General features: G+C 45.0%; 1 protein-coding gene across 1 annotated transcript in view; it reads right to left on the bottom strand.

Annotated features, from left to right (window-relative positions):
- Nucleotides 1-17,804, bottom strand: part of SEMA3C (semaphorin 3C) — a 598,500-nt gene that overhangs the window by 179,897 nt on the left and 400,799 nt on the right. Inside the window, exon 11 of the mRNA XM_086919828.1 lies at nucleotides 11,030-11,174. Coding sequence (XP_086775954.1) covers nucleotides 11,030-11,174 — 145 coding nt within the window. The remainder of the gene's footprint in view (nucleotides 1-11,029; nucleotides 11,175-17,804) is intronic.

Raw genomic sequence — 17,804 nt, 5'->3', positions numbered from 1 at the left:
TCACGCGGCTTACTACTGTGGGTCTATGGTCCGATCTCGTTGCCATTCTCAGTGGGCCCTATGCTATGGTACTGTTGGGTGGGAACCGTCAAGGCTGCAGCAGTCCTGCATTAGAGACACGCCTCTGCTCACATTTCCTGCCGGATATGTCCAATGCCCCAATAAGGCAGCCACCTTGCTGGGTCCGATAGTTTGAACACTGTCCTATAGATAGGCCACGTCTGGCTGCCTGCTCTGCCAATCCCAGCTCCGTTCAGTGGGCCGCCACCTGCCCCTCGCATCTGGGCCGTAGCTATCTCCCTCGCGTAGTCTCTCAGGGGCAACCACCATCTTAACCCTCTCTCCCAGCCCTCCGCTACCAATCACAAGAGTAGGGGAAAGGGGTGCAGCCAGCCGCTTTCCCTCAGCCCCCACATCAGCCACTGCACAAGCGCTATGTTTTTGAAGTGGCGCCCCGTCTGCACCACCAGGCCCTCGGCTGGGCTGACAACTCGATGCCCTGGTGTATTACATCCAGTAGGCCACCACCTACAGCGGCAAATCAGCCTTGACCCTGCTCCTCAGGGGAACAGTCTGGACCGAAATGCCAAGCCAGGTCCTCACTGGACCAGAAACAAGCATCCTGGCACCGGTTTTGGGGTTAATCCCTTAAAAAACCAGGCTAGCTTGAATCCAGTGGCATAGTGAGCCCGGGGTCCACATCTGGGCATACCCGGCGCACATAGCGTGAGAAAGCAAAATACATCCAAATGATGGAAGGCCTACAGAACATTCACCCCCAGTCAAGAGATCTGGGTTTCATAGATCAGAACCTCACAGCCAGACCACTGGGTGAGGTCCCGTGTATCAGGGTGAAGACAATGAGCGGCAGGCTTATGTATTCCTTCTCATTCACTAGAGCCAAGTTAACAGTCTAGAACTCTGTGGCTGTAAACCAGGGCCTCAGCACCTCTCCCTCCCCTCTAGGCCTGTTCTTGATAACACAGAATTCACCCCAGGCCTCGTGACATGGGCTTTCCCTGTTTGGAGAGAGAAGGACTGCTTTCGCCTTGGGGACTTCTTCAAGAAAACTCAAGAAAAAACCTTAGAGGGACACAAAAACGATTATGGGATTCCCAAGGCCGAAAGCTACCACTAATTTCAGATCTGCCACTGGGTCTCGCACAGTACCATAAAAACACACTCCACGAGGGCACTCGTGCCCCTTGAGAAATTTCTTCAGCAGCTCACCTCCTTTAAACACTTAGGGCCTCATTATGATGTCGGTCAGAGTTGCCTCCAATCGACACTGTGGCTCCCTGCCATGGCCTGGCCCCACCCAAGACACCATGGCTACATCAAGCTGCTCAGGTATTAATAAATACACATTATAAGAACATTGTTTTATCCTTTTATTTTTCATCTGCTGGCAGTGGAGCGCAGCAGCTTCCTGCAGTCCCAACATGTTCATCTGTTCGGATTTGCTCCTGTGCCTCGAGCCCTGGAGCAAATCCGAGGGCTTGGTAAGGGAGGGAAATCTGTAATTGCCCAGAAAAGGGTATGACCCATAAGAGGCTTTTCCAGGCAACTTGTAACAACGGCCTGAAAGATCAGAGTCATGTTTCAAACTGGTTTCGGTTTTATTGTCACTGATTAGTGCGACTATGAGTCAAGTTTGAGGCATGCCTGAATTTGGCTCACTAAGCCACATTTAAAGTGGTTCTGCCTTACAAACACAACGTTATACTTAAGTAAAAAAGGGCGGCACTACCACAAAAAAAATGGGGGGCACATTTTGTGTGGGCTTTTATTTTCGGTTCTCGATCCGTGTCATCCTGCAAGGTTTCTGCAAGGCAAGGTTTCTGTAGGAGAATGGAGATCTGGATTATTATTCGACACTGCATTCATTTTATAACAAATAATAATGTGCCAATGACAGACAATCTGTTGTTGTTTAGAAACTGGCAGGGATAAAAACTGGTGTTAGGGTTAAGCCTACAATAGGATTCAAATATGTAAACAAATATTGCTGAGTGATCACTCTTGACAACATAATCTATCTCTGTACCTCAAAATGTGGTTTCCAGCACCAAATAATAATTCAAACTAAGAAAAATAAAGGTAATACTCAAAATAAGCAAAATAAAAATGGCTATATTCCAATATTCATTGCCGATTGCACGCTTGTGCTAACGTGTTCCTTTCGTTCTTAAATCCTTAAATAGTTTATGATTTGATCATAGATGGCTCAGCGGATGGTGATTTTCACAGCAGGATATTACGATGTTGAAGATTTCCTTTAGACCATTAGAAAATACAAGATGTAGGTTACAAATAAATGTGTATCGTGTTTATATTGGCACGGAGCAATTTAAAAACGGAACAAATATGGATTGACTGGTCCATCCTATCCAAAAATATAATTTCCGGTTGTATGGCGTGTGATGCCACCTCCGCAAAAATACACTTAAAAGAAATATAAATATAGAACAGAAGGGCGGTATTCAAATGACTAAACATTTGGAAGACTTTGCTAAAAGGAGGTTTGGCTGGACTCAACTGCACAATAAATGTGTCCAGCTGGAGGAGAAAATAGTGTGCCATCTTTGGCTGCCCTTCATAACATGCCAACAGTTTTTTGTTTCGCCCACAAGCTGCTCACGTTATTCATGGGGACACTGGGACATCATTGGCAGACTCCATGAACAAAGTTCAACATTGTTTGGGGAATATTTTCTCAACATGGATTCGCTGCGGCAGACTTTAAAGACATTATCTTCCTTGCAGTCCATTAAACCGATACTCCAAAGGGCTGGTGCTGTTGTTCAGGCGGCTCGTGACATTTGAAACTGGTAGGGCCGCTATTTTCAAACGTCAAAACTTTTGAGTCAAATCTCAGCACTACTTCAGTATTAAATATTTTGGCTTTGTGTTTGGTGTCTCTGTGTTGTGGTTGTTGTTGTAGTTTAATGAAAAAAATACACATATTGGCTGGAATGCTCTAAACACATTTGTAAGGCGCATGTGTTAGGAAAAGCCTCATGGCACATAGAATGGCCACAAAGCAGATTGGGGAGAATGAACCAAAGCTTTCTATCCCTGAGATAGAAACGCTTCCAACTGTTGAAGGGATGGAATTCGTATTTTCCCCTCCAATATCTGAAAGAGCCTCATTTAGAGGTAGGTGGATGTGGGAAGCCTGCCAGAAAAATGGCAGATACCGGTACACCAACCTTGCATTACCACATCGAATTTAAAGGTGGTGGAAACACAGGGTGGCTGGTGGTGAAGCCTCAGCGTGGACCCGCCATCGGAACTCTTGACCTGACAGCATGTCCAAGACAGGGCCATCAAGTCAAAGTGCCAGTCAAAGGTTTCCCCTGTTCCGGCTCTGCCACATAGGCAGTGAAAACAACTAATGCCCCACCCACTGGGAGAAAACACTCTGCATAGCAGGACCTTTGAAAGTTCTCTTCCCATAAATAAATCCCCATCATTTGGGTTTGTTTTTGGAAGTAAAAATAAATGCAGAGCATGCCAAAAAAAAGTTAACGGCATCAGCTCGGTATTTAACAGTGATGAAAGGTTATTTGCAGCACCAGCGAATGAATCACACAGAGGTTCCTACCAGGTAGGCAGACATTTCTAAACATGATTGGAAGTTTTCTGCCATGGGGGTGGCGGGCTGAACTCCTGCTGACCTGGCGGTCGCCGACCAGGGTCTGACATAGTTTCCATGAATTACAATTTTAAATTGCCACAGCTAAATTCAATCGGTGTAGGCTATCGTCATATCAATCAGCATTTTACGTCACCAAAAATGCCTTCGTTAAACATCATCACACTGCAGTATTTTAAGGGTTTTCAACAGTTTAGCTGGGCCTATTTTTTTTTACAAAACGTCCCATCTTTGCAGCAAGTAGCATCACGATCTTGAATGCAACCTCAAGCAATACTTCTGAAGAGTAGGATATTGTTACGTGAAGCAGTTAATTTACCATCGTCTACGTTCGAAGTGCCGGCCATTACTGAGATTTGGAATGACCTGCATTGAAAGAAAAGTTAACGGTCTTCACCGCTGACAGTCTTCTGCAAGTTGGAGTTAAATAAATATAAAAAAGTAAAAACTTACCTTGGCTTCCCAAGTCCGCGCTGACTCCGACTCGAGCCCCGAGACTGCATGCAGACTCCCGCTGTCCTGGATTTGAATGCTGCCGGCGCCGCTGCATCTGACGTGGTGTGGGCTCTCGAAGGCTGCAGGCAGCCTCCCTCCCCTCCATGGCAGCCGGCGCTGATTGGTTCGGCCGGCTGCCCTAAATACGTCATTTCTCCTAGTCTGCATCCTGCAGAACGGAGAATGGGAGGTGGCTTGGGGGGAGTGGCTTGCCCACTGTTGCTAATACTGTCTGTTTGGACAGCCTCTCAGGCTGTCCAAACAGTCCGTATTATCAACAGTGGGCAAGCCACTCCCCCAAGCCACTCCCCCTGAGGCTCGAGTTAGTAACCAGGAAGAAGTTCTGTTGACTGCTTTCTCGCCGTGCGAGAAGGGCAGGCAGAAACAAATGGTAGTCATAAATAAATAACTACCATTTGTTTCTGCCTTCTTCTCGCTCTGCAAGAAAGCAGGGGGGGCGGCGCCCAAACGCCCCCATGGTAGAACCGCCGCTGGCGTCTGGATTGGCCCCACTGATGGCTAAGTGTGTGAGGCACACCCCCTCATGTTACCTGAGATGGTCCCGGACGCTGATGGAAGTCCAGGCCGCCTTCCTTTAAGGAAGGGTATGTTGCAGGGACTAGAATTGCACGGTGTCAGGAATTCACTGTCACATCTTTTTTAAAAAGTAATTCACCGTTCATTTTCAATATAAAGAACTGATTTTTGTTGTATGAACCTTTTGATTGCTTGACTATGACGACTTGCTAAATAGTTGTATATACCATGCAGTGAAAGACCAACACACGTATGCATATTTGCATAAATTGAAGCAAGTATTGGAATTTTTGATCTGCTCCCAGATCTTCAAAAATGGTTCATTCTTATCATTCATCATAGTTGAAGCAACCATTATTGTGTTCTTTTCTTTACTTTTCCAAAGGCACACAACATATAATTATAAACACATAATAAAAGCACATCTCAAATTAAAGAGTGTGACCAATTTGAGGGCTGCTGACGTCGTTAAATGGCTGAAATGCTGTTTGGTGCCTCAGATTGAGAGGGCCGTACCACAGAAGTGTGGAGATGGCACAAAGGCGAAAGGTTTAAATTGGTAGATAAATGGTGCTGAAGGTGCTGGAAAGTTATGCCAATGATGGATGTTGAGCATAGTGGTACAAAGGGTTAAAAGTGCGTTAAGATGAGGTTCATTGAGAGAGTGAGCATGTGTCGCTGACGGGATGAGAGTGTGCTGCTGAGGAGGAAGGCAGTAGTGCATATACTAGAAAGTGTTGAGAGGCAGAGAGAAGTTACTAGGAGGTGGAGAGGATTATGCTAATGAGATATTTTTATGCCCTGGATGATGGTATCATGGTGAGAGGACCATGCTGGGTAGCGCTGCTAATTCACCAACCCATATCAGAGACTCCATTCGCCCTTTCACCCCTTATGACCTCACAGAACGTTACATCACATCACCTTGAAGACAGATTAAATAAAGTAATGTTATTAGTTCTTTTGGCCTCATAACATGACATGAAGGGATGGCATGCGTCTTTTTGTTTTTATAACATAGCCCTAATGAAAAAATACTTACTCTGTATATAATCCTTATTGTTTCATTGACCACTATTACAATTTCTGTGTATATTCCTTGCGCCGATCATGCTGTTCTTTACTTCTTTGTGTCACTGCGCCATCCACTATCACAAGCAGGTTCAGTGCACAATTGTGTTTTTTGGTTACTTTTTCATAAACTGTATTGTAGTGCCGATATAACTACTTACAACAAAGAATTTACTTCCTATCAAATCCTTTTGTGGTCTCCTTTCTTCCCTTCGCTAAGTGATTGTTACTCTCCCTGTACTTGTCCCCATAAATGATTACCAGTTGAGACCTCTCACTTGAGGGCAGCTGATACCAGGTCCAGCCAGGTAAGGCAGAGGACGCACAGGAGTGGTGCCCTCCTGGTCTTCACCTGGTACCTGTGGCTCCCCGTAGCCTGCTTTTGCTTTTCCTCCCCGTGCCATGAGCGGGTGATATGGAAGAGTGACCAACAATTCCCACCTAGTGTCCCTCCTCTAACCTTACAGCAATACCATGAGCTTGTTGCTAGAAATCGATCACAGAATAACCCCAGCCACCCCCACCCCCTCAACAGCCTCCTATTTACTCCTGAGGGTTTATGGGAGGGCCAACGGGAGATAACTGAAAAATGTAAACCTTTAAAGTGCTTTGATCGCATTCTCACCAGGGCAGTCCCTGCAATATGCGAAACACAACAAGCACAGGTGGCACCAAGGGGAACAAAAGAGCAAGCAGCTGCAGCTGGCAATCCTTGATCAGGTTTAATGTCGCTAAGGGGGAGTCTGGAGTTCCAGTCATTGGAATACTGGCTCACGTGACAGCAGTGAAACTGATTGGGCTATACTAGCGAAGTGTGACTCGTCCAGTACTCACAGAAGTTGAAGAGAACCCCCTTAAATTGTGCACAAGTGGCGAGCAGAGGCATCCATCGTACGGGAAACATCATTTACCACGAAGGCATTACCACTACTAACGTTTACCACGTGACACTTACCACGCAAACGTCTTTACAACGAGGGTGCCTTCCACGACGTCTTTACCACGGGCTGGGGGGGAGACGTGGTATTCCTTCAAGTCGTTCTGCGTGGGCTTGGGGGGGCAGAGGGGGGGGGAGGCTCGGAGGGGGGCTGGGGGGGGTCTCCCCCTCCAAAAATAACAAGCAGGTTACTTAAAAAAAAAACGAACATAATTTTAGAAGAAAAAGGAAAGAGCCTCCCCCAAAGACGTGCCGTGTACGTCAAAAAAGCAGTCCTTTTTTTATTTTGGTATACGTGTTTTGACGCTTGTTTCCATGGAGGATGGAAGTAAGGGCTCGTAGAGAAAGACGTGCAGGTAAGACGTTTCTACGCGTAGTAAAATCCTACGTTGTAAATACCAGCGTGGTAAAGCCACTTGCGAAGTAAAATTCGCGTGGTAAAGCCATGCGTGGTAATTGAAATCGTGGTATAATCATATATTCCCATCGTACATTAGTAAGATCACTTTCGTCAGAATAAATTTGACATCCCCACATTAGTATCGAAGTATTTTGTTACACCCCTAAACTGGCTTAAAGTTTTACAATAAGGTTCTGAAAATATGCCGGGTCGTTAATAATCATGTCCCATTCGGTCCATTCCATGTTTTCAATTCGTTCAACAGCAGAACAAAATCACACTCTTGTTCTAAGGCACGGAAATTACACAGACATGACCATAATACCAGCTGAGTTGTTTGACTAATGAGGCCAGAGCAGTGCCATGCCAGACATGAGAGATAATACACGTAGGCGTACTTCCGCTACAGTAGCCAAATAATTAGCCTACAATCAAAAGCCATTTCCTGTTTTCGTAAAAAACAGTAACTTCAATATGAGACTAGACATCAAAGCCAGAAACATCCTATTTTCTTTAATTATTGCTAAACGTCTGTTTGCTGTAAAAAGGCCTGGAAACAGAAGGAATATTATTGCTTGTATTCTTGTAAACAGCTTCAAATAGGTCAAAAATCTGTTTCACTACAGTGTTTTAAAATGGAGAATAAATATTATTATACTGCGCAACTGCTACTCTTTACAGCCGCGGTCGGTAATGGGTGTACGTGCGGGGCGGTGACGTAGGGAGGGCGAGGGGGGGGGGGGGTAGTAATCTATGGATTACGGAGCTTCACAGGTAAGTAAACATTTAAATAAATAAAACGAATTTCGTTGTGTGCACTGCATCCCCAAATGCGATGCAGTGCGCGCAACGAAATACGTTTCATTTATTTAAATGTTTACTTACCTGTAAAGCTCCGTAATCCATAGATTACTACCCCCACCCTGCCCCTCCCCCTTCCTACGTCACCGCCTTGCAGGTACACCCATTACCTACCACGGCTGAGCCGCGGCCCGTGGAGGGGGTTGCGGTCGGGCAGGGAGGCGGGGGAGGGGAAGGGTGAGGGGTGATAAAAACCGGCATATGGATATTTGGTGGTAAGTAAACAATTTAATTAATAAAGCGAATTTCATAGCGCGCGCTGCATCTCATTTTGCGATGCAGGGCACGCTACGAAATTCGTTTTTATTAATTAAATTGTTTACTTACCTTCAAATATCCATATGCCGGTTTTTATCTCCCCCCCACCCTGCCCATCCCCCGCCTCCCTGCCCCACGGCAACTCCCTCCACGGGCCGTGACTGCCGCGGCTGACGCTTTAATGCCACTGTCGAAATGACCAACTCTGAAACCTGCCCACAGCTCTTAAGAAATACTCCTACTAGACTTTATTGGAGGACTTCTAAGCGCCCACTGCCTCATTATCCTTTAGTTCCCTTACAAACAGATATTATCTACTAACCACCTGACACTAAACTTCCCCCAGGCCTCTATTTAAAGAACCAAGATGAATCTGTAACACCAAGAACCTAATAGAACGTAGTCCTGGATGTTTGACCTAACTACTTTAATCTGCTAGATTAGTGTAACTGGTGTCAGGGATGAGCATGGATCTACCACAATGCATGAGGCTGTTACAACCAGCATTTGCATAGCCAATAGGTCTCGCCTTTGGGACCTTATAAGTGTTTAGCCATGCAACAGTGATGTTGTTTGCACCAAGGATATTGTGCTGCATAACTAAATACTAATGCGGTCCCAAAGGCGAGACCTATTGGCTATGCCAATGCTTGTTTTAGAGTGGGGTGTGGTTGTCACAGGCTGGGGTGTCGCTGCACAAGGCCATTTGACATGTTGTGGTGTGATTTCGGTAAATTGCACTGTGGATGTGGCTGTGACCTCATACGGTGAACTGCGGATCTTGAAAACCACTGAAACTTGGCTTCTCTCTACCAGTAACCTCACATGACACTGTGAACATTTGCTTCTAATATTTCATATGTGTAATGTAAACAAGAGTAAGTGTACAGCCTGGTATTACTGACCCAACTAAAGGGTCTCGTCGCACCCTGTCATCTGTAATCTGCTTATAACTCTACAACATTTTACTCCGCCTGAAGCACCTTGTGTTTGAGATGCTGCTTGGACATGTTCATTAAAGTGCTTTTGAATGATCCTTGGCTCTAGGTCTCACTTTAAGGAAGCATAAGCTTGTGGGGACCTCCCGCTTCCTTATCCGCATGGCATTACTGAACCCTGCTCCGAAGACTGACCCTAATAACTGAACCCCGGTCCCCCCCAGACTGACCTCAACAGTTACAGGGTTGTGGATGTCTTCCTTCAGAGCCCACTCTCCTCCGGCCCACTCCCGCACAGGCCCAATCTTAGCTGCAGTGACAGACGGGCGTCCACGAGCATGCAGGAAGTGCCGGACGCCTCTCGTCTCCACCCTTTATGTCCTGCTCCATTAGTCTCCGAGGCGTCTCCTCTGGAGGAGGCCCCATCCGCGGCACCAGCGCCCCATGCAGGAGCAGGGGGCCTTGACAGCAGCCGCGGCGCCGCGGCACAGAGTTCTGAAGAAGAAGATCTGATGGCGGCACTTAGCATTTAATTAAGCCCGCTGAGACCCCGGTCCTCTCCGGCGCCCACGAGGAGGACAACCGGGAGGGAGCCGGGAGAGGCGAGCGGAAGGGGAAGGGTTCAGAGAGAGAGAGGGAAAAGGGCCGTAGGAGGAGAGGGGAAGGAAAGAGATGGTGCAGGCTGAAAGGAGGATGAGAAAGAGCGAGGATGAGGGTGTCGGAGAAATACATTAAAGGAGGAGAGGGGCAAAGAAGGAGGACATGGTGGGGTGAAAGCGTGGTACAGGATTTGATAGAGGAAAACGAAGGAATAAAAAGGGGAGAGAGGAAAAAAGAGGAAAGACAAAGTAAAAGAAAGGGAGAGGCGCAGGATTTCAAAGAAAGATATCAAAGGAGGACCAGGCAAATAAACAGTACGCGGTAGAGTAGAAGAGAGAAAAAGAAAGGTGGCACAGGTTTTAAGCGAGAGGAAAGGAAAAGATGACCCCCTAGCGGCAGAAAGCGTCTAGAAGCCTAGTGCCTGGAAAGAGATGGTGACCCAGCCCTTCTAGAACAAAAGTCCCCTCCCGCCCACTCCAAGCTAACCGTGACAACTACTTCAAGAGGGTGGGCGGTAAGAGGGGAGGGAGTGAAAGCACAAAGCGAAAGCATGCCGCCATGCACGGGTACAGACAAAAAATGCGTGCACGTGTGCACATCCCTACGCTAGTTAAAGTAAACAAAGATGGCGTCAGGCTGTCCACATGCGCATGATTTTTTTATCCATACACGTGCATGTTTAACATTGTGAATTGTGAGAGCAGCCATTTTTGTCCATCGGGACGCACGTGCATTCAGCTTTGGCTAAATTGATCGCAAAATGCCCTATCATGGCGAGGCAGCGCATGCGCTCCTATCGCCAGGTGAGACCTAAAAATGGTCAGGACAGGAGAATTATGGCTTTAGTAACATGGAGGCTTCTGACTGCCTTACCTCTACTGGCTTTGTTAATCATGACTTCTTAACAAATAAAGCTCTTACACGTATTCTCAATGCCCCTTACGCCTGTCTTTTCATCTTTTATCCTTCTGAATACCCAACTTTATTTCTATCTTTGCCTTCTCCGTGGACACCATTTGCACTATGTTCTCTGTTGCAAAGCTCCTTGCTAGCACCATAATTCAGTTTTTCTCCCGCCACAACCTCGTTTTGCTTCTTAAACCGCCACAGGTTGACCTCGAGCTCTAAACATGGGCTACTGTAAATACCGAATTAACAACTGAAATGTTCCACTCTGATATGAGAGTTGTGGTTCAATAAGTTTTGTTAATGCATTATTGTTCCTACATACCATATCATCAACACCTGCAAAGCCCAAATGCTCTGTAACTTACCGTGCCGGGCCTCGGGTAGGGAATTCTGCCCTGGTATGGAATCATCTGGTGGTTCGGACCCTCCTTGTGTGCAAAAGGTCCGTTAAAGACAGTCTGGATGTCAGACATGTGATAAACACACACTGCAGAGCCTTTAAAAACAGAGCTGCAAAAACAAGGTAAACATGAGTGGCACAGGCATACTACTCTCCATTACAAATCAGTTAAAAAGCTTTCATCATTTAAGTTATCCTTTGAAAAGGTACTGTATTAAGAGCAGCAGTATGGTTGGAAATATTAAGAGTCAAGAAATGAAAGTCAGTCAATATCTACATAGCTCAGCTGACTGCATGCAACACTGGAGATCCCACTGGTACCAATGACTTGTGAATCTCCCTCCTGTGTGGTTAGGAAAGGGTTCGAGTGGCAGCATTGGCAGGAAACAGAAAAAAGGAAGTCACCTCAGGGTTAGAGGTCAGGGGCTATGGTTATAGACAGGGCTGGACTAGCTGTATTGGGCATTAGGCGTTTTTCCGGGAGGCTGGGGGCTGATTTTGTTACTGGGGGCTGGTTTTGCAGCATTGCTGCAATATCGGCTCCCAGTAACAAAAGCAGCAAACCAGCCTACCAGCCTCCCGGGGCAGGCAGTGCTTCCCCAGCCAGGCAGCCATCGCAACACTTCCCTCCTCCTCAGACGACTGGTCTAAGAAAATTGCCAGGGCTGCCTTTAGTTCCCAGTCTGGCCCTGTTATAGATGTTCTGAGAAGGGGTAGGCCAACAGAGAGATGAGCATTGGGCATGGATTTCATTGCAAGATCGGAGGCTATCATGCATAAACCTTTTATTGCTTCCCAATCATGCAGAGTTTTAAAGAACATTCAATAAAACATAATAATAAAACATATATTTCAAATTGGAATCTACAAGCAGAGTATATAAGCCCCTGCCGCACAAACACAGTCCTCTTTTAATATTAAAGACACACAGATGATGGGCGGCATGTAGAGCAACTCAAATATTCACCCCAAGTCCACAGATCTGGGTTAAATCCTTCGTTATTTTGCTCACCAAGCCACTCCAGTTTAAACTCAGCCACATGCAAATCAGTCTTGACACTGTGCCTCATGGGAACAGTCCAGCCCGAACTGCCAAGCTAGGTCTTCACTGGACTGGAAACAAAATCCTGGGACCTGTTTTTGGGGCATCATCCCTCACTAGTCAGGCTAGCTTGAATCCATTGACATACTCAGCCCAGGACCCACGTCTGGGCATACTTGGCGCACTTAGGGTTCAAAAGCAAAAGACACAAAGGTGATGGATGGAATCCAGAGCAAATCAAACATTCACCCCCAGCCAATAGATCTGGTTTAACCCCTTCCATGCTGGTGACGAACCCCAGCCGTCATGCACTAAAGTGCTCGTGTGCTGATGACGGCTGGGGTTCGTCATGGCCCGCCCCTGTTCATTTGTTTACCGCACAGGGGCGGAAACCTGCCAGCAGTGAAGGGGTTAAATCCATCGGTCTTTTTGCTCACCATGCCTCCCCAGTTTAAACCCAGCCATATGCAAATCAGTCTTGACACTGCCTCATGAGAACAGTTCAGCCTGAACTGCCAAGCCAGGTCCTCACTGGACCGCATACAAGCATCCTGGGACCGGTTTCGGGGCATCACCCCATATCAGCCAGGGTAGCTTGAATCCAGTGACACAGTGAGCCTGGACCCACATCTGGGCATACCTGGCTCACTTAGGGCGAGAAAGCAAAAGACACACAGATGATGGACAGAGTGCAGAGCAAATCAAACATTATCACCCCCAGTCAATAGATCTGGGTCTAAACTGGTGTGGCATGGTGAGCAAAAGAATTAAGGATTAACCCAGATCTCTCGACTGGTGTTGAATGTTTTGATTTGTTCTGCATTCCGTCCATCAATTGTGTGTCTTTTGCTCTTTTAATGTTGACACAGAATCTCTAATTCTTGACTTGCTTCATTTCTTAGATCCTCATCTCTGCACTTGTCCACTCTCACTCAGCCTACGCCCGATCCTTTTTTGTGAAGACAAGCCTACTATCTGGCTCCTCTTCATTCAACCTTTAACTCATTTATTAGGTCTGGCCTTTGAGACAGCTTTAATCATGTCACTAGACTATTTTCTTTCAACACAATACATAACATATATGTTTGAGGGAAATTTGGTCAGCAGGCTACATCCATTGGTCTGCTAAATTGACATTCACATTTTGATTTCGCCAATCACGGCATACAGCATAAGGCAATGGGCCAGCCCACTTTTTCTATGGACTTCCTTAATTTTCAACTGGCTGCACCAAGCCTGTTCACATCCATCTAAAATAGTTTCTTTATTTTCAGTGGCACAGGTGATTAAAAGAGTGCTTTTTACTTTATGTTCATAAATACCAGGTATTCTTTAAACTTTTTGTTTTTAAGACTTTAAGTGGGATTGTAATATTGTAGTTTCCTGTGATTTGAATCCTTGGTTATGTGGTGATTTATCTTTGCTTTCTTCACAAATAATAATAATAGTAAAATGGAAGGTTTGCTATTTAAAACAAACAGGAATACAACTGAGTCAGAGATTTGTTTTAATTGGCAGCATTTTATTGCAAGCATGTGGCAGACATACTTTGGAGGCAACATGGTTTCCTATTTTTATATATGTGATGCATGCAAGCAATAATATAATAATAACCATTACACTAGCTTGCTAAGGCTGAGCTATTGGCTTTGCCAATTCTTGTTCTTTACTCCATTAGCTGCCTGTAGCCTTGACTCTGGCCCATCGTGCTTTGCATGCCTGCGGCCCTACCTATTTAAGGAAGAGATTCCTGTTCTACGCCCCCGCCAGATGTTTTCATTCATCATCTCAGTTCTTGGCCCATATTCCTCGCTTTTGGCTTACAAGAGTGGAGGGCAGCTCACTTGCTGTTAGAGCTGCCATGGCCTGGAACTCACTTCCTCCGGCTCTCCGCAGTATTCAAGACTTCTGTCTATTAAAAAAAATTAAAGACGTATTTTTTTATCTAACGTAACTCCACTCTATCTGGGCCCATTCTCCCTCTCTTCAGGCTCGCGCCAGGACACACCTTGGAGTATCTGTGCACGTTACAAGTTCAAATAATATAACAATAACATAACAAAAGACTGAATTCATATTTGAATGTAATTTCTAAGGTGCAGCAATTAGCTTTTTGTGTGCCCAGGCATTAACTGCAAAATAAGGCCTGACTAATAGTTACATTGAAAATCCACAATTTGATTTTATTCCTGAAGGCCCTATAATTAGGTTCTGCTCCAAAATGAAGAGGAAGCTTATTCCAGAGTTTACTGGAATGGAAGCAAAAAGACCTCCCTCCACTGTGAGCTTTTCTGGTTCTTGGAACCAAAAATAGAGAATCAGAAGATGAGAAAGAGTCCATGCTGGACAGTAGCATTGAGCAAGAGATTTTGGTCCATTGACCCATCTCAGAGGAGGACTTGTGGCAAATGCAGCCTGCCTTAAAGACCACTGTTCTGTCACCTGGAAGTCAATGTAGACAGTGTAGATGGGATGAAATTGAAATTTGCTACGGTAAACCTAACAGAGGTCTGGGGGCATTGTTTTGAATCAATTGCAGTCTGTACGTTAGAATAACAGGAAGCCCTACATAAAGAGAGGTACAGTATCCCAATCCAGAAATAATCACTACCTGGACACCATTAATAAATCGATTTAAAGATGGGGAGGGCAGGATCTTATGCCACTGGCGTAAACAGTAGAAACAGGTTGAAATAACTTTAATGACTTGGAACCGGACAGATAGCTTGCTGCCAACAATCCCCCCAAGATTATTTACCAAATCCACGGGAGTTGGTAGGTGTGCTTGTTCAGTCGGACACCAACTAAATGACCAAAGGTACACCAAACTACCAAACATTGATACCTCTGTTTTGTCTCAATTTAATTTTAGTTAGTTAGTCGACATCCATAGGGCAACCTCTGACATGTATTGCTTAAAACTGTCCGCCACGGAGTAGGTGCCCTCATTAAAAGAAATAATCATCTGGGAATTGTCCGTATATGATACAAGTTCAAATCCAAAAGAATGTATAAGCTTTGCCACAAGGGCCACATACATCAGATAATGTACGGCTCAAAGATGTCCCCTACGGAAAACCACCTGCGAGAGGTTGAGAGGTTGAACAGTAACAGGAGAGTTGAAGAGCTTGGGCCCTGAACATCTCAAATAAAGTTAGCAATTCAAGAACTTTCTCTAGAATACCACCCAGTACCAGTTGTTTTAAAAGCATATAATGCACTTAGATGCAGTTCAATTAAACCCTATATCTAGTGTTTCACATTGAGACTCAATATCTGATAATAAAGTGAACTCCATACTAGGCAGCTGCTCATTACCGTTTGATCAGCATAGGGCTTCTTCAAGAACGGAATTAGAAGTGCCTGCTTCAAATTAGTATGCAGTATAGTCAAGAACAGAGAGGCACTGCATAAGTTCAAAAGAACAGGATTACGTCAGAGGTTAGTAAATGAAGAATGGGGGGAGGCATGAATCCAATAGGGAACCAGATTTTTTTTGTGCAAAGAAATGTCCAATTGTTTCGCAGAAGAAAGACAGTGCATTTATGGCTTCAATAAGTTAAACAATTCAGGTTGAGATAAATAATTTTAAACATCGGAACTAGAAAAGCGATTATCAAGTTTAGCATCTTTTTCTCAAAGTATAAAGAAAGATTATCACAGAGCTAAAGAGAATTTGTAATGAAGGTAGCTGATTGCATATTACACATTTTTAGGTCGAGTCTAGAGCCAGTGCGCATGCGCTGCTCTGCGAGAATTATTGTAGAGGAGTAGGAAATAAAAGCCCCACCCACTCTCCACCTATATTTGCAATTGCTCAGTATAGAAAACAATGGTCCTTGACTAATTTCCTTAGGCAGGTATTCATTAAATCAAAATCTATGAACATGGTATACATAGAACTCAAGTTACATCCTAAGTGTACCCCAGTAGTTTCTCAATTCAAATAACCCCTTCCATGCTCATGACGAGCTCAGCTCGTCATGCAGAACAGTGCTCGTGTGCTTATGACGAGCTGAGCTCGTCATGACCACACCCGTTTTTATTGCTGTCCAGCACAGCAGAGGAATCTCTCAAGCAGCGATGAGGTTAAGTATATCCTCAAAAAGAAACACAAGCACCATAAATAGCTTCACTAGTTGCTGTTTAATCTCACAGTTATTATAACAGATCACTGTAAGGAACATTTCAAAACAGAAAAGAGGGTTGCTCCAGGGGGAGTGTGGAAAAAGGATTGTGCTCGTGAGAATAGAACCGATATATAGGGAGGGAAATCAGAGAGTAGTTAAAACAATCAATTACAAATAGTAATGTCCTTAGTAAACTGGTCGTGTTTACAGGAGCACCAGTTTTACAATGGGGCCGGTCTCTCATGAATTCGAAAGTACTTTTCTGGTTCTTGATGTTGTGCATAGTATAATCTTCTGTAAAGAGGTAGTGATGGGTGAAGTAGAGTACAGCCCCATTTTGTATCCTCTGTAGGCGGGTCTTTCTCAGAACGGGGATAGGGGGAATAACCTGTATCAAGGTGAAGTCAGGGTTACAGCCCCTCAGGTGGCAGTCCGCATAATTGTTGCTTGACTCGAGGAGTACAGCGCTGATCACCGTGTCTGCGCTTCGGAGGCTTACTAAGATGCCTTAATCCACCAGTGTTAGGATTCAATCGACACTGCTGTTTTGAATACTGCAGATTTAATTTCAATACCTGCTCTAATTCACTGCTACAATTGTGCGGACTGCCACCTGAGGGGCTGAAACCCTGACTTCACCTTGATACAGGTTGTTACACCCCTATCCCCGTCCTGAGGAAGACCCGCCTGCAGAGGATACAAACCACCCTGTATGCGCCTGGGTCGAAACATCGACACTTTCCCCTTGTGGGCCTGTACCCTACTTTACCCCATCCCTACCTCTTCACAGAAGATTATTCCCTGTACAACATCTAGAACCAGAAAAGTACTTTCGAATCCATGAGACGCAGGCCCCATTGTAAAACTGGTGCTACTGTAAACCACGACCAGTTTACTAAGGACATTACTATGTACAATTGAGTGTTTTAACTACTCTCTGATTTCCCTACCTTTATATCTGTTCTATCCTCACGAGCACAATCCTTTTTCCACACTCCCCCTTGAGCAACCCACTTTTCTGTTTTGAAACGTTCCTTACAGTGATCTGTTATAATAACATGGTGTCGGGAGGAGGTACATTTTGAGGCGTTTGTAACGTTTAATCTACAGGCAGTTCGTTCCGGACCAGGGAGAGCTAAAGGAGGCCTTATAATCTTGGTGTCGATTAACAAAAAAATCAGGATTGTAAAATATTTAACTGTGGGACAACATGTGCAGTTATTGTGTCCCCGCAATGATCATGGCCGAAACGTCCTCCTAATCAAATACTATAACAATATTTTTGACGATAGTAGGACATCTGTTGTTAAAAATCTAGCAAGCACTATTGACGACCTAATTGACCAATGTAATGTTTCTTTTGACTTCATATGGTTAGGAGATTTTGACATTTCTTTATGTGAACTGACCATTCAGAAAGCCTGTGGGGTTGTTAACAACGCTGGTGTTGTAGATCTCCAATTTAGGCACAATAGCTATGGGAAAATTTTGTATACATTTATTAGCAATTATGATCTGGAAATCTTGGATTTTGCTAACAATGTAAATGGGTTGACCATCCCTACTTT

Source organism: Lissotriton vulgaris, chromosome 1_1 (genome assembly GCF_964263255.1).
Source record: "Lissotriton vulgaris chromosome 1_1, aLisVul1.2, whole genome shotgun sequence".
Classification (NCBI taxonomy): Eukaryota; Metazoa; Chordata; class Amphibia; order Caudata; family Salamandridae; genus Lissotriton; species Lissotriton vulgaris.
Note: the sequence above shows the minus strand (reverse complement) of the source record. Positions and strands in the feature narration are given on the sequence as shown.